General features: G+C 42.8%; 1 protein-coding gene and 1 non-coding gene across 2 annotated transcripts in view; one reads left to right on the plus strand and one right to left on the minus strand.

The window, feature by feature from the left end:
• Slc7a8 (solute carrier family 7 member 8) overlaps nt 1-23,587 on the minus strand; it is a 57,468-nt gene that overhangs the window by 25,345 nt on the left and 8,536 nt on the right. Inside the window, exons 3-4 of the mRNA XM_047539778.1 lie at nt 15,025-15,229; nt 13,960-14,111 (exon numbers count right to left, since the gene is read on the minus strand). Coding sequence (XP_047395734.1) covers nt 13,960-14,111; nt 15,025-15,229 — 357 coding nt within the window. The remainder of the gene's footprint in view (nt 1-13,959; nt 14,112-15,024; nt 15,230-23,587) is intronic.
• On the plus strand, nt 3,320-3,437 carry LOC124978522 (small nucleolar RNA SNORA27). The gene has a single exon (XR_007107502.1). It is a non-coding gene; the product is annotated as a small nucleolar RNA SNORA27 (small nucleolar RNA).

Consider the following 23,587-nt stretch of genomic DNA (forward strand, 5'->3'; position numbering starts at 1 on the left):
TGAAAGATAAAAACATCAAAACAAAGCAACAGCAAGCAAAAAAATCAAAGCAAGCTTTTTTCATAAATTACGCTTTGATCCCAGCGTCTTTAAAGTACACAGTGGTTAGTTTGGTTTTGAAATAGATCTTGCTTACTACAGTAGAGTTAACGTTTTCCCTTCTTCAGCCCTGCTCATCTGGAAGCACTGACATTTTGGAAATCTCAGAAACCCCTGTGAGAAAGAAAGAGGTGTTCTGAGCCTTCCCTCCAGAAGGGCCTCTCTCCCACGACAAACTAGCAGAGAAGGAGGGGTACAGAGAATAAAGTCCTGAATCACACAGCTTTTCCTGGACACTATTAGCTAAGCTATGGCGCCCTGCTGCCCCACCCCCTCCCCACTTCCTCTTCCTTCTTATCCTGCTCCCGCATTGCCAGCGGCTGAACCTGGAGTTTCTGCTGAATCACCACCCAGCACTTAGTGGAGCCAAGAAGCCCGAACACCCAGCTCAGCATTTTCCAAGAGCTGAGTAGTTCTCACTTCAGCATTAGCTAAACATGGCTCCTGAGCTGCTGGTGGTGGGGAGAAGAGAAAAAACTGGAGAGCTGGGCCACCTGGCAGAGCCTCCTTTTAATCCTACTGATTACTTTTCTAGCCTGGATCTAAAAAATTCCTATTATTTCACCCACTCCTCCCAGCCCCGTTCTCAGGGCTAATGCCCTAGGCACAAGGAGGATGGAGTGGTTCTATTGAGTCTGCACTGCTTAGCAGGCTTTGCCTGACTGTCAAGTCTTGGCAGAAAGGGTGTGGGTCTTATGAGTTCTGGTGGGTTCTTGGACTGGAAGGCTGGTGGACTTTGTTAGTGTTCACTGAAGTCTATAAACCTTTGTGATCTAGGTCACAAAGATAGAAGACAGACAGATGAGAATGATGGGAACACGAGGTTAAGGGAATAATTCTATAAAATGGACCCACTGTGCTGACCTCCACATGCTTTCTTTTCCAAAAAGCAATTTACTTGCAGCCCTGCCTGGCTTAACTGGACAGGCTATGTCACATTCCTCAGCAAACTACCTTTATCTGCAGGAGAAATGCAGGCCTGAAATAATGTTGATAAGAGTAACCCAAATTACCCTGAAGGGGGAGACTTGTGATCCTTTTCACAAACCAAATCCTGAAACTTAGGGAGATAAGGATAATTCCTCCTAACCATAAAATCTGTAAAAATTTATGGTTAAGAATCCAATTAAAACCAGTCAGCAGGGCCAAGGTGATTGTGACTTGTCATGGCAGTAAACTTGAAAGTCTCATATCAATTTTCTGTCAGTGAAGTCAAGAGGTAGACCTGGGCGGGACTATCTGGAAACTTCTCTGGGATCCCCAATAAAACTGGAATGAAGGAGAAGCATATTGTCCCTCTCCTCTCTGAGAGAACCCACTCTCTCCCTTCAGAGTGTCCCCCTTCCCTTTTCCTACCCCTTCAATAAATTCACGCTTGTTACTCTGAGTGACATGTCTGAAATCTTTTTGACTTGATTGCAAAAATCGCGATTTGATGGGCGGGGGGTGTCTTCACACTGCCCCAGTTTCCAGGAAGGCCCAAGCCCTGTAACAAACAACAAAATTCCCAAAATGATTCAGTTATAACCCAACCCTGGGGGCAGTTAGTGCTCAACCTTGTTAAACTCTCAAAACAAATCTTGCCCTTTCTTCTTTTCCTCAAAGCTCCTTTATCATTATCCTACTCCTGTAAGTCTTCTGATTTTATAATTGTGGGTAATGATATAAATTTGGTGTATCATATTAACCCTTAAAAGTTCACCAGACATGAATAATGGGCGATTAAACTGCAGGCATAGGCTTCCCTGGGAAAAAACCAAAGTGATACTTGAGAGTCAGCAATAAAAGGTCAGAAGAAAATTCAAGCTTCTTGGTTGCTACCAAAAAGGAAACAAAGCCGGGCTGGGGTTGTGGCTCAGTTGGTAGAGTGCTTGCCTAGCATGTGTGAGGCACTGGGTTCGATCCTCAGCACTACATATAAATAAATGAATAAAATAAAGGTCTATCGACATCTTAAAAAAACAGGAAACAAGCTGGTACCACACCTGGTGGAAAGTGAACTATCAAAACTTCTTTCGAGGAAGCTCAATCCACTTTATTGTTTCCCCAAGCAGGGATACCCCCTCCCTCATTTCCCAGTTTCCAAGGCATGGGCTATGTAGGCATAGGCTTTGAATAGAAAAACTTCAGATCAAGAGTAAAAGATGGAGACCATGAAAGATACTACGGGGATTCAGGAAAGAGGAGGTGATATGGATTAGGAATCGAAGCATGCTGGAACTGAAAAGATTGTGACTTCTTGGGCAGCCAGTGGTGGGCAAGGGCCTGGCCTGAGAACACACAGGACTTAAACCAGTGGACAGAAGTGTCCAACACTAATGGCTCTCTAGGGGAGAAGACCTCCATAAAACTCATGAATTCTTTGTGATAAATGCAGCTGCTTACTATGATATATAAATTACAAAGCACTGTACAAGTTGATCTTTTCATTAGAACTTAAGACTGAGTCCCTATTACAGAAACGTAAGATGAGATTAACAGAGACACCTTCATTCCAAGGGCTATTAGAAAAAGGAATACCCTAGAGACCTGTGGGAGAGGGAGGTGGAAGGGAAGTGAAAAGGCACTAAAGAATGTGTACTTTACTTTGCCATTATAAACATGAAGTTCAAAGGCACAGGGATTGCCTTTCAGCAACAGATCTTGAGTGTAGGAGAGTGAATGGGAACAGTGGCAAAGACAGAGGGGCCAACTCAACCAGTCTAAACCGTACAAAATGAAAAGACATTTAAAAAAAAAGAATAAATTTTAAAAAGGCATTAAAATATGATCCAGTATTGTCCTTGATTTATTTCACATGCATCCCCAACAAAATGTGCCATCCTTGACTCCTTCACCCTTAGTCACCAAGTCCTGCCAATTCTATTTCCTAAATACCAGGTATATCTATTTCTCTCAATTCCCATTGCCCCATCCCTGAGTCACATCATTGCATCTTTATCCTAGAGTCCTGTAACTGCACTGTAATGTTTTCTTGCTCTGACATTTCTCCCTGAACAATTCATCCTGTACCCTTGCAGCATGATTCTCCTAAAATACAAATCTGATAATGTCACTACTCTGGTTAAAAACCTTCAATGCAGCTGGGTGCTGTGGCACATGCCTGTAATCTCAGTGGCTTTGGTGGCTGAGGCAGGAGGATTGTGAGTTCAAGGCCAGCCTCAGCAACTTTATTTAGAGACACTGTCTCTAAATAAAAAATATTTTAAAAAGGGCTGGCCCCCGCCTTTACACTTTGTCAACTGGACTTATGTCTTTATTGGTCACTCAAGTGGGGCAAAGGAAATATCCTTTTGTAACTCAGGCAAACTGTCATGTAACCTGTCGAGGAAACAATTTGAAAGAAAGAAAGAAAAAAAAAAAAGGGTGGGGACATGGCTCAGTAGTTAAATGCCGCTAGGTTCAATCCTCAGTAAAACCTTCAATGCCTTTCCTTTGCTCTTGGGGTAAAGCCCAACCTCTTCAGCATGGCCCATAAGGCCCTTCGCAATGAGGTTCCCACATCTGCTACATTTTCTACCTCCTAATTTATGCTGTGGTATATTGAACTACCTGAAGTTCCCCTAGAAGGGTTATGTCCTCAGACCTTGACATTTGTTTTTTTTTTTTTTTTTTTTTTTTTGGGTGCTGGGGATCGAACCCATGTCCTTGTGCTTACAAGGCAAGCACTCTACCGACTGAGCTATCTCCCCAGCCCCTTGACATTTGTTAATCCCTCCTGAGACACTATTCTCTCTGCCCCACCTCACTCTCCCCTGTCCTCCATGCTGGACAGTTTGGCTCTCTCTAAATGGTTTCGCAGCCTATACTTAGGTGTTCCTTTCTCCAAGATTTGCTTCTACACTGGTTCCCTGCTTCTAACAGCTAACTTTAGATACTGTCCTCTTAGGGAACTTACCACTTTGAACTGAAATTCTCTATCTACTTGTTGGAATTATCCACTGGGCTGTGAGTTCCTAAGTATAAGAACTAAGTAGTCCCATGCCTAGCACAGTAACTGGGTTATAACAGATACTCAGACATTTGAGAATGACTGAATGATTCTGTATCCCCTGGAGTACCTATAGAAGACACTCGAGTGGACTCAATGAAGATTTATTAAGAGTAGACTTTATTTTCTACTGTTGCTGCTTCAAATGAGGGTTTTTGCTTGCTGCTGTATCCCCTATGCCAAGGACAGTATCTAGTATGTCATGGGCACTTGATAAACATGCCCAGGAGTTCCAATCCCTTTATAAGTTACACTGCTTAAGAGCAGCCTTTTGAATAGGACCTAGGGTAATACCCTGAGCAAGATTTCTAACCCAGGACCTGTATAGCTTCTTCCCTCAGGGCTGTGGGAGGACCTGGAAGGCAGAGGTAGAATACATTCAACTGTTCATCATGAGCACCGAATACAGTTAAGTAGAACCGTATTCTAGGCAAACTAGATTCCCCCTCCTTGGTGGTCAAACAATTCAACATGCCCAGCTGATCCTACTCCTAAATCTTTTGTTGTACATGCCAGCTACTTGAGAGGCAGAGGCAGGGGAATCAAAAGTTCTAGACTAGTCTCAGCAATTCAGTGAGACCCTATCTCAAAATAAAAAAAGAATAGGAGGCTGAGAAATTCAGTGAGGCCCTGGGCATTGAGATCCTGTCTCAAAAAATTTTTAAAAAAAGGGACTGGGGATGTAGCTCAGTGGTAGAGTGACATCAATTCCCAGTATCCCTCCCCCCAAAAAAGTTTTGTAACCTCTTCATACTTTTTACTGCATTTTTTTTCAGCCCTACACAAATACTTAGCCTTGGCTTCAGTTTTCACCCAAATCTGAGCCTAATCATGTATTACTCCACTGCTCAAATTTCTTGTGATTCATTGGATAAAATCTGCTTTCTTTTGATCTTTTGTTTTTCATGTGTTTTTTTTTCCCCCCAGCGCTGGGGATTGAACCCCCAGAGGCACTTTACCACTGAGCCACATCTCCAGCCCTTTTTATTGATTTGAGACAGGGTCTCCCTAAATTCCTGAAGCCAGCCTTGAACTTGCAATCTTCCCTCCTTAGCTTCCTGAGTACATTTGTATGCCAACTTATCTGGCAAAATCTGCTCTTGTTTTGCATGGTATACAGAATCCTTCAAGATCTGGCTTCTTCCTACCTGTTCACTCTCATTTCGTATCACTCTCTTAGGCTCCATCCACATAAAGCTACTTGTTTTTCTCCAATAGACTTTCTCTTTTGATCTCTTCCTCTTCCTGGCTGTCCCCTACTTTATGCTCATCCGAAGCATTCCTACTCACCTGTCAAGATTTAGTTCAATCTGGAAGCCTTCCCTAGTACTCCCCTCCCAACTTCAAAGCTCTCTCTGTGTTGTACATTTTTAAAGTCACATTTTATTGTTATTATTTGTTTCTTTTTTTTTTTTTTTTTTGTATTGTCACTAATTTGTTGGTACACAAGTCTTCACTAGACTTTAATCTTTTCCAAGACTGTATCAAGTCATGCCTTATCTTCATTATGTGTTCTATATGATAACTGATGAACTTCCTGGTTTGTTTTTTCCATGGAAATCCACTTCCAGAATAATTTCAGTTTTAATATATCATAAAACTGAAAAATGAGATGTTTGTCAAGTGAACCCTTGAGTAAAACTCAAGAGATTTTCAATATATTTAGATTTTTAAATGCTGGTTAGTGAGAAGATATTTAGAGAAAGAAGGGGTCTTAAATAAATGGGAATCAAATCTAGACCAGTCTGTATTAGTTGGAATTCCTATATATAAGACTGATCAAACACACCTAGAGAACTCTGGAGACTAGAGAAGGACAAGAAGGCTGTGGCACCGAGGTATCTGAGGGAACATGTTTAATGTTTGGGGATGAGAAGTCTGAGGCTAGAGAATATGAAGGCTCAAGGGATGATGAACCGAGGTTAAGAGATTAGATAAGAGATTAGAAACTAGGAAAGACCGTTGAACCCTCTCATGTCAAGGGATTAATTTACAGGAGACTTACAAAACAACTGACAACATCCTGCTCCAGGCAGCTTGAGTCTTCTGTAGAGGAATTGCAGAGCAACTCAGGGTTAGAAGAAATAAAGGAAGTTCTTTCCTTTCCAAATAGCTCAAGGAAGAAGTAGAAATCTGAAGCCCTAGAAAAGTAACCTCTTAGGAATCTCAGCAGAAAGATAGAAAACATGATAAGCATTTTTTCCTTGTGAAATGCATGCAGGTTATTCTTTTCTGGAAGGAGAAGGAATTTCTTTAGGGCAAGACTTGCAAGGAGAAAAAGGGGGTGTGAATGAAAGAGAGAGAGGGGGCCAGGAAGTCCCAAGGGGGAAAGACAGATCCCAAAGGAAAACCTGTGATTAGGAAGTAAGATGCACAGATCAGGACAGGACTGGGGCCGGGGAGGAGCTCAGTGGTAAAGCATGCATGCCTAGCATGTGCAAGGGCCTGGGTTCCATCCCCAGTACTGGGGGGAAAAAAAAAGAAAAGAAAAGAAAGGGAGGGAGGGGAGAAAGGAAGGAAGGAAAAGAAAAATTACAAGCCACTGTTTCAGACTCAGCTTCTACACTGAGCTCTAACAGACCAGGGTAAAAGTCAAAATAAAGTCACTTATGCTAAAGTTCCATGCCACCAAACTGAAATTAGACTGTTTATTTGACCTGCTGAGAATCAGGATTAGAGAGATAACAGTAAAATTTTCCGAACATGTCAGATTCAATCGATATGATAATGAAGTTCTCTTTGCTTTAATCCTTACACAAACTTGAAATAAGCTGATGCTAATTAGGTGGTTATTTTCTTGTTATTCTGTTTCCCTGTCCCCACCTTATAAGAGAGTAACTTTGAAATGACTGATTGGTTTTTGGATTTTGTTTCTGCTTTCTTCAAGCCCTTCTCTGTCTATAAAATCAATTTCCTTAGCTTGGACCATTGGAATACTTATTCTCTTTTATGGAATGAAGGGTTGCCCAATTATACAATGAAAAATAGTTAAGGGCTAGGGGTTCGGTGGTAGATCACTTGCCTGCATGCACAAGGTCATGGGGTTGGGGGAAGGTGAGAAAACCCAATTAAGAATTTTGTCTATTGCCAGCACTTTGGTCTACACCTGTAATCTCAGTGACTTGGGAGGTTGAGGCAGGAGGATTGCAAGTTCAAGGCCAGCCTCAGCTACTTAATGAGGCCCTAAGCAACTTAGCAAGGCCCTGCCTCAAAATTCGAAAAGGACTGTGGGTGCAGGGTTGTAACTTAGTTGGTAGAGTGCTTGCAAGCACAAGGCCCTGGGTTCAATCCCCAGGAACACACACACACACACACACACACACACAAAAAAAAAAAAAAAAAAAAGGCTGGGGATGAGGCTTAGTAGTAAAGCACTCCTGAGTTCAAACCCCAGTACCAAAAAGAAAGAAAGAATTTTGTCCTTTGACACTAGAAACCCAGTAATAGACAAATGATGTGGCTACATAATAAAAGGGCATGCTGGAGAAATAACCTGTCAATATGTATATCTACATACCCAGACACATACCTCAATAGATGCATTTTATTTAGAACTGTAAAGATACCTATTCACTATTACTGCCAGGTAGGAGTTCAGGGACTGCAAGATGGCAGAAACAGGGTATAAGAAAAATGCCACTGGGCGCTGGGGTTGTGGCCCAGTGGTAAAGTGCTTGCCTAGCATGTGCGAGGCACTGGGTTTGATCCTCAGCACCATAAAAAATAAATAAATAAACAAAAGTATTGTGTCCATTTGCAACTAAACAATAAAAAAATAAATAAAAAAAAAAAGAAAAATGCCACTGGTGGACAAGATAGGGAGATGAATCATCATGTCCCTGTTTATGATTCCTAAGTTCCATTACCACCTATTACCCATGATAACTCCAGCCAAAGGTTCAGTTTTGGGGGAATTTTAACCCAGGGGTGCTTAAGCACTGAGCCATCTCCCCAGTCCTTCTTATATTTTAGAAACAGGGTCTCACTAAGTTGCTTAGACTTGCCAAGTTGCTGAGGTTGGTTTTGAACTTTTTTGCGGTACTGGGGATCGAACTCAGGGTCTTGTGCTTGCAAGGCAAGCACTCTACCAGCTGAGCTATCTCCCCAGCCCGGCTTTGAACTTTCGATCTTCCTGCCTCAGCCTCTAGAGTCACTGGGATTACAATTGCGTGTGCCACCCGTCTGGCCTACAGGTTTGGTATTCCAAAATACCAAGGAGGGTAAAGTGGACAGCATTTTAATTAGGTTTTCTAAAATAACCAATAGGGGAAAATTGGACACTGTTCTAATCAGGTAATATAAGATAGTCAATGGGAACAAATGGTAAGGTCTTCAATTTGGTCCAGTCTATATAGGGAAGAGAATGCCTCAAAATTCAGCACATAAGACACTAAATTCCCGACACCAGGGCCTTGAACCTCTCTCTCTTGCTCAACCCACCCCTCTACCTTATTGTAGCAGGGGTTCATTTGATGCTTTGACTATATCCCTTGTGGTTTTGAAACTTACATGTTTTTTTCTTTTTCTCAACTTTCTCCTCCCTGATCTTCTTCCTGATCTCTCCTCCCTAATTTAATTTTCTCTGATTCATCTCTTTAAAAAAACCCTGTTCCTGCTGATGGGCAGAAGCATAGGCTCTGGGACAGGAGTCCCCTGTGTTTCTCCTTTGCTAGCAAAGCAATAAAACATTTTCTTTTTCTCAAGACCTTGTCTTCGTTATTGGATTGGTGTCGAGGACAAGGACAGAGCTTTCGGTTACATTTTGGTTTACTTCCATCTTCTCCTTCAATAAATCTGTACTTTGCTTGTTATTTCTGTGTGTCTTGCTCGAGTCTTTCTTTGGGACACCAAGGACCTGGACCCCAACTGGATGTCCCCATGATAACATTACTAAGGCCACTGGACAGGGGAGGGATCCAGGTGAAGATAAGGGTGTCTTTCACTGATGACTCTTTTATGTCCGACTTGAATCTTTTACATAGAGAATATAATCATTTACTTATGAGATAATTTTTAAAAAGAAGAAAGAAAAGAGAAACATCAAGGAAATCACAAAATGCACTGGAAATCAAGTCCTAATATCTCCTAGTCCCCTTTCCTAACTCCCTTCTTCTGCTATAATATGCTTGCTCTAGAGAAGGGAGAAAGGCTCTTCATTTAATTAAAATGTAAAAATACTTTCCTTTTTTGCTGCCTGGTGGCCAGGGATATTATGATGACTCAGCAGTGAATAATCAGCTTTGACCTAAATAATAGAATAACTCAAAGTGGCGCTGCAGTTGCATAAGCGAGATCCAGATCTGCAGCTCCTTCTCTGTCTTCCTCCCCAACAACCCCCCACTCTCCCTACCAGGCTCCAGGCAGGCAAGCCAGTTACAGCAGGTTCTTTCCGCCTCTCCACCCCCACCATCTGCCTCATCACAACTTCATTTCTCATCCAATCACTTCCAAAAACGGCCCCAACACAGAACTATTCTTGACCTCATCTCCTGCCTCCCACAGCAAAGCCCAATCCTGGGGCTTTGCCTCACCCGCTTTCCCTGCTGGGCTCTGTTCCCTGTCCTCTAAGACCCTGCAATACACCAGTGACCTCTCCACACAGGGTGGCCCAAATCTCTCATTGCTCAGTGGATGAAGCCCATCATCAGCAATGCCAAAATGAGACAGCAGAAAGCAGAATTTTCTTTGTAAATATGTTCTCATCATACCCAAGCTCTCTGCCAAGAGTATAGCTAGGTTGAGCTTCTCCAGATTTGATTTCCAAAGAAGGCTGTAACCTAGGGCCAGAGACGTAGCTTAGTGGTACAGCATTTGCCTAGCAAGTGCAAAGCCCTGGGTTCAATACCTAGCACTGCAAAAAAGGGGAAAAAAAATAAATATATACTGTACATATTTTATTCAGTTAGCTTACCTGGTACCACTAAGAAGACAGGGTGGGCTGGAAGATGGTGGGAGTGGGTAAGTCGAAGGGGTGCTAGAATAAAAGATGTTAGTGAAAGATAGCATCCACCAAGCCTTTCTGACAGCCTGGTTTCTTTTTCACTGGATAGTTTAAGAGATAGAGAAGTAGGTTTAAAAATAAAAGCATTCAGGGACTGGAGTTGTGACTCAGTGGTAGAGCGCTTGCCTAGCACATGTGAGGCACTGGGTTCGATTCTCAGCACAAATAAATAAAATAAAGTTATTGTGTCCATCTACAACTAAAAATATTTAAAAAAAAACAGCATTTAACAAACCAGAAAACAGAATCTCTGTCCATGCACTCAAAACAGCTGGGACTGTCTGGCCTAAAAAAGAGAAGGAAAAATTGTGTGCGTTTGTGTGTATGTGTATGTGTCCACATATGTGGACGTGTATGACCTCCAATGGCCTTCATAGCCACAGGAAAGGGACACCGCAGAGTATGAGAAACAGAGCTGTTCTCCATTTCCCCTAAAGGAAATATGAGGAACAGGCTTGAGTTTAAGATTTTCTTGGGACTGGCAAGGTAACTCAGAGGTAGAGCACTTGGCGTAGCATACATTAGGTCCTGGGATGATCAATTCTCAGTGCAGAAAAAAAAAAAATCTGCTTACAAAGGTAGAAAAATACTTGAACACCTGTATCTCAAGGACACTGAAAAACTCCCCTCTGGAGGACAAGATTAACCACTCTTAAGTTGGAGGTGATTTCCTTGCAGTTCTACTTAGGAGGTAGAGGACAGGCCAGATGGGTTTTATTGAATTACTAATGGTGGTAAAGAGAAAGAGAAGGATTTCCTCATTTTTGTTTTCAGCCAGTTTGTAAGCTTCTTCCTGGCTTGGTGCTAGCTAGCGGTGTCTAGATGAGGGGTGGGCTGCAAGAAGACATGTGCCATGTCTTTCTAGAGTTGGATACAAGCAGGAACACTCTTTTTTCTTTTCAGTACTGGGATTTTTTTTTTTTTTTTTTTAAATCATACCTGTTTTTAGAACCTTACTTTTTTTTATTTGTATTTTTTATGTAGTGCTGAGGATCAAACCCAGTGCCTCACACCTGCTTGGCAAGAGCTCTACCACTGAGCCACAAACCCAGCCCTCAGTACTGGCATTTTAACCCAGGGTTGCTATCACTAAGCCACACACTCAGCCTTATTTATTTAGTTAGTTTTCAAATTGGGTATTGCTAAATTGTCCAGGATGCCCTGAAACTTGTGATCCTCCTGCCTCAGGCTCCAGAGGTGCTGGGATAACAGGTGTGTACCACTACACCCAACTTAGGATAATTGGGCCCAGCCTGAGGGGAAGCCCAAGGCTACACTACTCCAGGTAATCTTTGTGCAAGTAGTCAAACCCTTGACCAACTTCCTGGAGGGTTCTTTTTTTTTTTTTTTTTTTTTTTTGGTAGTACTGGGGATTGAACCCAGGCAAGCTTTACCACTGACCTATATCTCCAGACCTTTTTATTTAAAAAAAATTTTTGACAGAGTCTTGCTAAGTTGTTTAGGGTTTTGCTAAATTGCTGAGGCTGGCCTCTAACTTGAGATCCTCCTATCTCAGCGTCCCCATTGGCTGGCATTACTAGCGTGTAACACCACACCAGGTCTCAAGGATCTTTCCTTTGGTATTGGGGATTGAATCCAGAACTGCCACTAAGCTACATCTGCAACCTCACGGGTTCTTGATTTCTAGTAAGAGGGCAAGGGTAGCCTCCTGTCTGAGGCACTTCAGCAGCATCAGCAGGAAAAAGGAAGCTGTCTGTGTGCATAAGACCCTGAAACAGCAGTGACCAGCACTCATGTGCTTCCCCTTCCTCCCTGTTAGCTTGTCTGATGGCAGAAACAGCAACTTTTCCTGCATTCCCACGCCTTCCATCCTCCCCTTCCCCCAGCTGTGGATCCAGCTAGGAACCAAGGATGTAGTTAGTGGCCTTGCAACCTGACACCCAGCCCACCCTCAGTGACTGACATGACTGGGGCACTAAGTGCCCACTGCTGTGCTGAGGGCATCCCATTTATTCTCTCACACCCTCCTGAGATATAGGGTTACAATTTACAATCCACATCTGACAGTGGGGGTGGGTTGAGTAACTATACCAAACAGTTAAGTCACCCAGTTAGATTGTGTGGAGTGGAGATGCAGGCTCAGGGGCTCAGCCTGGTTCTGGGGCATGCAACCCTCTGCCTCCAGGTCTGCAAGCAGGACTGACCAAGCACAAGGATTAAAGTTCCAAACAAGGGTCTCAACTCCACATTAGAACTTTGTGTGTGTTTGTGTTTATAGCTAGGAATTGATTCCCGGGCCTTGTGTATGCTAGGCAAGCTCTCTACCACTTAGCTACATCACCAGCCCCTCATTAGAACTTTTTTAGGTGTTGGGATCTATCCCAGGGTTGACCTCTACTGACAAAGAAAGCAAACTTGCCAAGGTCCCAGATACTTGCCTGTAAGAAGTATTGGGGTGAATTAATGGTCTTCCCTCCCCCATCCTGCCAGCATGATGGAAAGAAAGTGCTTGACCTGGGAAAGGAATGGCCAGGATCATCCCTACCCTCAGCTAAGTATGTGAGTGTTGGAAGGTATGGGAAGGCAGGAACCAAGCCGACTACAGAAGTGTGACCTCTGAAATATGTCCAAGTAGTTGCTTGAGAAGTTAGTGTTTGATTAAGGATATAGAATACTCCAGGCCAAGGTAATCACAGAGATCAGCATTGAGACTTCCTAGAAATATGGCTCTGTAGAACTTCTCTGTTAAGTTTTTTTACCTATTCCAGCTCACAGGGATCTTTCCCTTCCCTTAAATTTTTACTGAAACTGACTAAATCATCTACTAGTACTGTCTATATGATTTCCCCCATTTATAAAGTTCATCCAAGTGAGGCTCGGTGGTACATATCCTGAAACCTTAACAACTGGGGAGGCTGGCGCAGGAGGATTACAAGTTCAAGGTCAACCTCAGCAACTTACTAAGACCCTGTCTCAAAAAATAAAAAGGGCCTGGGATATAGCTCAGTGATAAAGCACCCCTGGGTTTAATCCCCAGTACCTAAATAAATAAATGAATAAAAATTAGCCAGATATGGTGCCACATGCCTGTAATCCCAGCAACTTGGGAGGCTGACACAGGATGACAAGTTTGAGGAGAACCTGGTCAACTTAACAAGACCTTGTCTCAAAATAAAAAATACAAAAGGGCTGGGGATGTGGCTTAGTGGTTGAGCATTCCTGGGTTCAATCCTTGGTATCAAAATAAATCTTAAAAACTCATCCAAGGCAGAGACCAGGGACAAAGTCTCCTCCAAGAGAGTTTACAAAGTATGAGTTGGCCAGTTGAGGTAGAAGTGAACTGGACCTATTGCTATGAGGCCAAAACAGTCTTCATATCGGTAGCTGGAAGAAACTGGCATGGTGTGCTGTGCTGGAGAGGGAATAGTTCAGGGACTGGGGAGATAGCTCAGTTGGTAAGAGTGCCTGCCTCGCAAGCACAAGGCCCTGGGTTCAATCCCCAGCACCACAAAAAAAAAAAAAAAAAAAAGAAGACCTGAACTCCACTCAGGGCCCCCTTCTGGGGTAAGCTACTTGCTTGGCTCTCTGTTTCCTTATCTGTTCTAGGAAGACTCTAATACTGGCCCAGCTTACCTCATGGTTTCGTTATGAGGCTCAAATCAGATAATATGAGTGAAAGTGCTTCATGTTAAGAACCCTGTCAGTGAAAATGATTGTGACTCCAATAAGTTTCTTCTTATTTTTAAAACACCAGATAATTATATGTAGAATACATAGTTCCAAAGTATACTTGCCAAAAATGGAGAGAAAAGTACAAAAACAAAAAACCAGGAGGTCAGGAAGGAGAATCAGAGACATGCAGGCTGTGGGGGAGACTGAAAGAGGCTGACCCCAAAGCAATACTCACATAAGCAGATGGCGGCTAGGAGACGAAGGCCAGACTCTGGGGGTAAGCAGGTGGAGAAGAGTGGCTGTAACACGTAGTTGGAGAAGGTGAGGGCGATGACAGCCTGGTTGGTGGGGTAGATCACCAGCACAGCAATCCACAGCCTCAGGAACCTGAAGGAGGAAGAGGATAGCCCGCCAACGGGCATGGCAGGAATTCAGTCATCAGAAGAGAGCCTGGGCAAGTTGGTGGGCAGCTGTGAGCAGAGACAGGTAGATTAAAGGGGTGTGTTTCCTTTTGTTATTTTCAGGGATGCTAAAGAGCTCAGCTTCCACCCCAACCCCAAATGAGACACCCAGCTCTCTGTAATAGCAGTAAAATTGTTTAACGATGAAGAGTTAAGTTTCAACTAGCACCAACACTGGTCTTGGCATCTTTCTCTCTCCCTTCTCCTTTCATCATCTCTTCTTTGCTACTCTGGCCCCCAGCATCCAGTAGTGGAAAAATTAAATTTGCAAACCCAGGATTCTGACAGCCAGGACATGCTAAGGGTGTGGCTATGTTAGCAACTGCTGGGGAAGGTATCTAGTGGGGGATGCCAGGAAGTGGCTTTCATACCCATTGACCCATTGGTGAGGGCTGAGCTCCTTGGCAGGCGTGAAGAACCTGAGGATATTCTAGATCAGGGCTTGACTCTAGAGGGAGGGCATCATCCTCAGTAATGTGAAAAGAGGGCATACTTGCTGGATCTTAGGCGGTCACTCTCATTTGTTAAAAGGCCTATGTTTTTGTGACTGCTTTCCCTGGCAGTCTATGGTCAGTGTTGTCACATAGCTTTGTTTGCTTTGGCTCATAGAATCTTGCCCACCAAGATCAATGAAGAGATTAAAATTACAACCTGGTTCCTCCATGGCTCTTAGGAGTGTTAAAGGGACACAAGGCTACACTAACGACCATGATATGGAGGCAAAATTGCAGCCCCACACTGAGGCTGCACACTGAGACTAGAAAACCCAATCTGACCTCTTTAGGAACCATCTTTCTCCTTTTCTTCTAGATCACTTAGGCATTCACAGATGTGCTTACCCTGCCAGTCCTCCAAAGATGTCCTTGACATAGGAGTAGTCACCTCCAGATTTGGGGATGGTGACCCCCAGCTCAGCATAGCAGAGAGCTCCCACCGCTGTGATGATGCCTGTCACAATCCAGACAATGAGTGCAAAGCCCACAGAGCCTGCATTCTCCAGCACACCCTTTGGTGAGACAAAGATTCCAGAGCCGATGATGTTCCCTATAGAAGGCACCAAGGATAAGGAAGTGAGACAGTGAGGTCAGGACATGGCAGGATTGGCATTTGCATGGTGGTCACATCTCTGATCTGACTCTAAAATGCCTCTGAGATGTGTAAATGATCTTCAGGAAGTGTGTCTAGGAATAATTCTCCCTAGAGTAGGGATACCTCTGAGCAGAGAACCAACACATATTGGTTAGGAACTTAGTCAAGTACTTTACATGCTTCATTTAATCCTCTGAACAACACTATGGAGTCAAGATAACATTTATTACATTTTACAGAGAAGGAAACTGAGTCTTACAGAAACCAAATGAGTTGGCTAAATCCACATAGTAGTAAATGATTGAGCAAATACTGAATCTCTGGATACTGTAACTAGGGCTATACCTGGTCCACCCAAGGTGGCAAGGGTCTCCGATTGGCAGATAATGTCAGGACTGGAAAAGTGGGCTGCTCTCAGAGACCGTCTGCCAACTATAAAGGTTAAAAAATGAGCCAAAGGGCAAAATCTTTTGGACACCCCATGACTGGAAGTTTTCAAAACCTGTAAGTATGGACAGCACTCCTGGAAGTTTGGCTTCTACCCCAGACACAACAGCCCCACCCTTAGTGAAGAACATGAAATAACCCTATAAAAACATTCCCAGTAGTCTGGAAGTGGTTTGTAGGAGTACAATATGCAAAGCCTCAGCACTACATTCTTCCAAAGGTCATTCCTCTCCATTGTTTCATGTATTCCTCATGAGAACCTTTCAGAATCTGGGAAAAGGAGGAAGGGTAGATTTTTTTTTTTTTTTTTTTTTTTTCCTATTTTACTTAACCACAGTGGGGTTAAGTGGCTTCCTCCAAATTCCATAGTTACTGATGGGTAAAATTGGATCTTGAAATCAGTCTCCTGATGCTTAATCCAGTGCTCTTTCCACTAATCCACTTCTTCTATATGCACTGGGCTGGCTTTCTCTGAGAGATGAAGCCAGCAGCAAGTACAGAATAGGGACTGCTGGGCTATGTTGAGCAGGGGAGGAGGAGGAGTGTGGGGCAGTGCCTGACATGCTTCTTCCTAAGTTTCCCGTTGTCCAATCTTATGATTAAAATGATTAAAATTGCTAATCAGGGTCCATTGGACAGTGCTTTGAAAACTCCATGCCCTGTCCAGCTGCCTAAGAGAAGCAAGACTAAATGGATTCAGGTGGAAAAGCAGAGCTGAAGTATCATGAGGCAGGTGGACTTAACATTGTTTTGAAGATATCTTAAATTCTCAACATCTCTCTTTTGTGGTTTGGAACCAGAGAGCTGGAGAGTATAAAAAGTCCTATGTTTAGCCAGGTGCTGTGGTGCACACCTCTAATTTAAGGGGTTCAGGAAGCTGAGGCAGGAGGATCACAAGTTCAAAGCCAGCCTCAGAAAGGTAGCAGGACCCTAAGCAACTTAGTGAGACCCTATCTCAAAATAAAAAATAAAAAGGGCTGGGGACATGGCTCCTTGGCTAAGGGATCCTGAGTTCAATCCCTGGTACCAAAAACAAACAAAACCAAAAAAAAAAAGTCCTATTCTTGACTTTCAAAATCTGACTTTCTGATCTTAACCATAACTCACTCTCAATTCAATCCTAAAACTTTCACTTGTAAACCAAAATTCAATTTCTTTCTTTCTTTACTTACTGACTTGTTGCAGTGGGGGGATTGAACCCAGGGTCTCATGCATGCTAGGCAAGTGCTCTACCACATAATTACTTTCCCATCCCCCAAACACGATTTTAATCCAGTTCAGGCATCCAGTCATCGCGCTTAAAGGGGAAGAGAATATTCACATTCTAAAAACAATAATGTTTTATTCCTCTGAGATGCAGAATATGCTGTCCATTTCCAAACTAAAAAAAATTGTCATAAGAGATGAATAGTAAGAACAGGGAACAGGTCCAGAGGGCTTAAAAACAGTGACAACCAGAGAGACCGAGATATACAATCAGAGAGCCCAAGATATACAATCAGAGAGCATGGGGCTGCAGCTGGAAAAAGATGAAAAGGGAGCACATTTCTTGTCTTAAACATGTGTACCTTCTTTTGGCGCTAAGTCTATCCCAAGAGAACAGAGCTACTTGTAGAAGGAACTAAAAGAAGAAACAATCCCTCATCATCAAATTTGTGATACAAATATCAGGCAAAGAGCAAATAGAGGAGTGACACAAGCTATTTTTTTCTTTTGTTTGTTTGTTTGTTTGTTTGTTTGTTTGTTTTTTTGGTACTGGGAATTAAACTCAGGGGCATTTTACCCAGCCCCTTTCACGTTTTATTTTGAAACAGGGTCTTGTTAAGTTGCTTAGGGCTGTGCCAAGTTGCGGAGGCTGGCCTCAAATGTGCGACCTTCCTGCCTAAGCTTCCCAAGTTACTGGAATTACAGGTGTGTACCCATGGTGCCCAGCCCACAGGTTCTTTTTTTGTCTCACATACTTTTTTATTGGTGCATTAAAGTTATACCCAATGGTGGGATTCATTGTTACATATTCATATGTGCACATGTGGCACAATTCTTAAAAGATTTTTTTCTTGTATGTTTATGTAAAGTCCAGTGATAGGAATGAGAGGACATCTTTCCATCCTCTTCTCTCCTCAACCAGTCCCCATATGTGCTCTGCATGATGTGATGATTTAGTGTCCCAGAACTCAGGACATGTTCATCCCATTCAGTGACTCCTCACCTGCCAAAACTAAATGTGCAGCTGTTCTCTGGAAGACACCCAGTGTTGGGAAATGAAAGAACTAGAGACAGAGTTCCTAAAAGAATAGTAAATTCCTTGCCTACCAGGAAGTTATCAAAAGAGTTATCTATAGAGCATTTCAAAGTCAGCCAAGAAGCAAGCAATACACCTAGGGTTATAAAACCAGTTCAAGGGGTTAGAAAAACAATCAATATCAGGAGAAAAACAAGGTTTGACTTTGGTCTTTAAGATTCTGAAAAAGGAGGGGTGAATAGCTAAGCTGTTTCTTAGAGCCCAGAATGGCTGTCCTGAGGGGGAACATGAGGGCGGGTGTTATTTGAAAGATCTGACCTTCTTAGGAATGAAGAGTCAATATTCTACTAAGGGTTCTTGGAAAACAAACATGGCAATAGGGATCAGTTAATCAGATTCAGTGATTACTTCTCTGTTGTTGCTGTGAGATTTCCAGAGTGTGTGTGCTCTCTCCCTCTTTTTAGGTCACAGGAACCACTGGAAGATAGGATATGCAAGGCTAGAAGCCACTGGAGAGGTCTGGCCTACTTCCTACTTCCTCTTGTTCTTGGAGGCTCCATGACACTTTCTAAGGAGCTGCCATGATTGGAGAGGTCTTAGTAGATTGGCATTGGGACCAAAGTAATTTTATAAAAAGAGCTCCCCATCTTAATTTTAGCAAAACTAAAATTACAAAGAAGAGCTCTGCTAGCCTAAACTGAGTGCTCAGGAGCAGGAAGGAATGTTTCTCTGATTCTAGGAAGACGTTACCTAAAAAAACATAATCTGAGAACATTTCCTCCACCTTAGCTGTTTCTGGAACTTGTGCAGGGGAAGATTGTTGCTCACAGCAGAGCAATGCTCTGGAGCTGGCAGATTTTACATTATATACACAAAAGTGATATCTATGAGATATAATCTTTCTTTCTTTTTTTTTTTTTTTTTTTTTTTTTTGCAGTGCTGGGGATTAGAACCCAGGGCCTTGGGCTTAAAAGGCACACACTTTAACAACTGAGCTATATTCCCAGCCCTACAATTTTTGCTGTAATTATTTGATTAATATTTACCTCTCCCACTGGACTGTAAGCTCCATTAGCAGGAACTGTATTGCTTTCCCTCATCTGTGAAGTGTCCCCTAGTAGACAGACACTCCATAAATGTTTACTGAATAAATAATATCTGACATCATTTACTACATCTGTCTTTGGAACTTCCAAATCCTGTAACAATATTGAGTATTGAGTATAGGCACACAAGTAAATCAACCCACTTATTTCACGGCTGAGTAAAGTAGACAGGCTGTTACTATTAACTCCAATTCATAGGGAAGAAAGCAGAGCAACTATAATATTACCATTTTCCAAATACAGAAAATGAAGGAGAGGTATTATTATTCACATTTTGTGGATGAAGTAACTGAGATTCAGAGAGGTAGTTACTTACCTAAATTACAGAGTAAGGTAGTAGTAGCTATACTGGAACCTAAATCTTCTGCTACAGTCTGAAGCATTTCACTGAAAATACAAGACCTTTCCACATACACTGGGGTAGCTTGATGCCCCATTCCACACAGGCAATGGGAATGGTTCATACACAGCACTTATTAAAGAATAGAACTGGGCACAGTGGTGCACACTTGTAATCCCAGGTAGTCAGAAGGATGAGGAAGGAGGATCACAAGTTTGAGGCCAGCCTCAGCAGCTTAGCAAGATCTTATCTCAAAAAAAAAAAAAAAAAAAAAAAAAAAGACTGGGAAAGTAGCTCCATGGTAGAACACCCCTGGGTTCAATCCCCAGTATCCTCCTCCTCCCCCCAAAAGAACTGGAACAGATATCCCATTCCTTCCTTCTATTTCAGTACTTTCTATTTCATTGGATTTACAAAACATTCATATCCACTACCTTACTTGAGTCTGATAACTACTTTCTTAGTTGGGCAGTTACCTTTGTGGAAACTGAGGCTCAGGAGGAGACTTGATCAGTCACACATTGCTTAAGTAGCAAGGCCTGGATGAGAGACCAAGTCCTTGGACTCCTGCCAGGGTTCTTCCAGACTTCATGCTGCCTCTCCTCTAGAAACTGCATGACAGGCACTTCTACTGGAGGGCTTCCAAACTTGGACACTGTCCAAATGAGACTTTCCTGGAGTGGCTTTGATAAAGGAGAACAGAGAGCTTTTCTTTTTGGTACCGGGTATTAAACCCAGGGGCACTTAACTACTGTGCTACATCCCCAGCCCTTTTTATTTTTCATTTTGAGACAGGGTCAAGTTTTTTAGAGCCTTGCTAAATTGCTAAGACTGGCTTTGAACTTGCGATTTCCTGCCTCAGCCTCCCAAGTCACTAGGATTACAGGCGTGCACCACTGCGCCCGGTGGGAACCTTTTTTGATGAGATTAAGGAGGAAAATCGACTGCTGTGGGGATTTTTTTCTCTGTTGTTTTACTCTAGACACATTGTCTATAAGGCCATTTAAGTACGTAACAAACACCTGTCTGGTAATGCCTAGGTAATCGAGGTCAGGGTTTTACTCCTGCTTCCATCCACCCCAATTAACAAAGTAATCATCTTATCACACAGATCTTCTTTAGTGAAAAATGGATTCTGGGATGCCTGGACAATGAGGCCCAGCTTGGCTTGTTCTGTCAAAGGAAAGTTAAGCAAACCATTGTATTAAAAAGGGCCAAAAGGGCAAGTTGTATCTGCAGGCAAGTCTTCACTAGAAAAATTGCCGGAATTGAGAAAATCCACATTTACCATGAATAATCACTAACTTCCCCACCTGTATGCCAATACCCATGTGATTCCCATTAAGGCATTACTCATATCCAAGCCTGTCCACACTAGAATCTGTAACCATCAAAGTATTTCCTAGGGCATGGAATTATAGATTTCTAATGCCCAACAGACTCTCAGATCCAAAAGATTTTGGCTTTCCTTACTTATTCATGTTAGTCTTGAAGACTAACCACAGCTTCCTGGTGGGGCTTGGAAATTCTGGTCATTTTCATGATGTCCAGAGAAAGCTGAAGTGAATCTGTTTTGTGCTTTTTCCATAAATGGCTGGGACACTCTCAGAGCCTTTCAGGACTGAGGGAACAGTGTGGAAGCAGGGTTTGGCACGCTGGAGAGGCTTTGACCCTCACCCCAGGCCTGCAGCCTCATGTGCCTCTTTCCCTGCACACACTTTCCCATCAGGATCGTACAAACAGCTACCACAGGGGTAGGGACAGGTCACGACTCCAACACATTCCCTTCAGAACTGAATGTCCTACAGATTGGAGATGTGGACAGCATGCAGGACTCTGCTATTCTGGATTCCTTACTGGAAAGGGTAATAAACTCAGATTTGGAGAAGCTACTGAGATCTCACTTTGCCACTCAAAAGCCCTGTGACCCGAACCACTTCCTTCATGTACAGAAGGGGAGTAATTGTTCTTGTTCTTCCTAGCCTCACAGGGTTGTTGTGGGGTTCAAGGGGGATCACATCTATGTGAGGCACTTTATAGTCTATGAAATGCTAACAATGATAAGGACATACTAGGATCTGTAGCAGTAGGGACAGAGACCAACCCTAGAAGAATCCAACAGGCTTGCTTAGGAGGCTTGGCTCTGAAACAGCACTGTACAGCCAGGACCATGAAGCATTTTCTGAGTCATTTGTCTACTTGTCTAGGTATAATTTTTAGATGCCACAGGTGGGCGGGCCGCAGGTAATTGCATTTCAAAAAGTATTTATTGAGCACCCACTCAGTACATGCTTGCTTTGGAAGGTAATTGGGAAGCACTTGTTCACACACGGTCTCTTAATGAAATAGATGGAGCTAACTACCACCCACCAGCCAATGAAACACAGGCATTGTGGCCTGAGGGGCAAAAAGTACTCAGTTTCAAATATGCCCTGCAAGGACTTAAATTTTGCCTCCAGCATTTCTCTGCCTGATTGGAGAATCAGGCTACTTTGCCTTCCTAAGTGGCTTTTCAACCAGGGACAATTTGCTCACCTTCAGCTGACAGACTGGAAATACTTTTAGTTTTCACACTGGAGTGAGGATGCTACTGGTACCTAGTGTGTCAAGGCCAGGGGTGCTGCTAAACATCCTACAACAAACAGATCAGCCTCGTACAACAACCCATCTGGCCCAAATGTACTAATGCCGAGGCAGAGAAAGACTGCTGTAACTTCAAGCTTCAATGTCATCATCTGGATAATCTCACAAGTCCCTTTCAGCTTTGGGTGTGGATAATTTTTTTTTAAAACTAAGCACGAAATGTATTGTTCATGGGAATAACTCATTTTTAATTAGCACTGGGGATTGGACCCAGGGGACTTTTACCACTGAGCCACATCTCCGGCTTTTTTGTTTGTTTGTTTGCAACAGGGCCTTGCTAAATTGCTGAGGCTGCCTTTGAACTTGTGATCCCCCTATTTCAGCTTCCAGAGCCACTGGGATTACAGACAGTTGATTCATTTTTAACTGACTTCTATTATTCAATAAATATTTTCAAATGGTGGAATGAAACAGAGATCATTACCTTATGTACATGTATGATTACATGAATGGTATGAATCTACATCATGTACAACCATAGAAATGAAATGATGTACCCCATTTGTGTATAATGAATCAAAATGCAGTCTGTAAAAAATTGAAAGATAAATAAAAAAAATATATTTTCTAAGCACTTACATGTGCTACACTCACTAAGTTTGTGGAAATGTGAAATTGAATAAGACTCAGTTCCTGCTCTCAAGGAATTGTGTGCAGACATATGTATGCACACATACAGCTGACAACACCAGGTAAAATAGAAGTTACCCAAGTGCTATGCCACGTTTGACAAGGTATTAGGGATGAAAAAGCCCACTGGTTGCAGGGGAAAGCTGCTAATGAGTGCATAAATTCAAATCAACAGAGAAAATGGAAAGGCAATTGGCTGGTTGCTAAGTAGATCAGACTTGGGCTGAAATGGTCAGTTCTTCCCACGATCCAATTGGTGCAACCAAAATTTCTGAACCAGAATTAGTGAGTGTGTGAGTTGGGAGTAGGAAGGAAAGTGGGGGTGGTGGAGGATGAGCTCAAGGAAAGAAACTAATATTTACTAAACATATACCATAGAGTGGGGTTTTGTTTTAATACTCCATGAGAAACTTAACAACTAAGTAAATTGATAATTAACTTGTTCAAGGTTAGGAAGCCTGTACATGGGGAAGCAGTTTGCAAAGATTATCTGCAAAGCTGGTCTTCCTCTGATGTATCACTGATGGGTCCTCCCTCTCTATAAGACACTGTTACAAATCATGGAAAAATTCATCTTAAGCTTTCTGCCTCCAGCACCAGGTCCCAAATGCCTCCTTAAGGCAGCCTGACCTGCCTATTTCAGCTGCTTGCTAACCAGCTTGCACAGAATTATACTCTATAAGAAGCCACTAAAGTATGCATTACACAGATGTGCAAGTAGACACCTTTAAGATATAGGTGAGGAAAGTACACTGATAATTCTGCAGCAATGATATTCCATGCAATCTGCCTTCACAATGTGCAGCTCAGTGTGAGATTGCCCAGGACATCTTCAGGCATACTGTGAAACTCTCTCCCCAGGAGTGATGTCACTGCTGATGCTGAGGATATTTAAAGCAGGGAGC

Source organism: Sciurus carolinensis, chromosome 2, assembly GCF_902686445.1.
Source record: "Sciurus carolinensis chromosome 2, mSciCar1.2, whole genome shotgun sequence".
Classification (NCBI taxonomy): domain Eukaryota; kingdom Metazoa; phylum Chordata; class Mammalia; order Rodentia; family Sciuridae; genus Sciurus; species Sciurus carolinensis.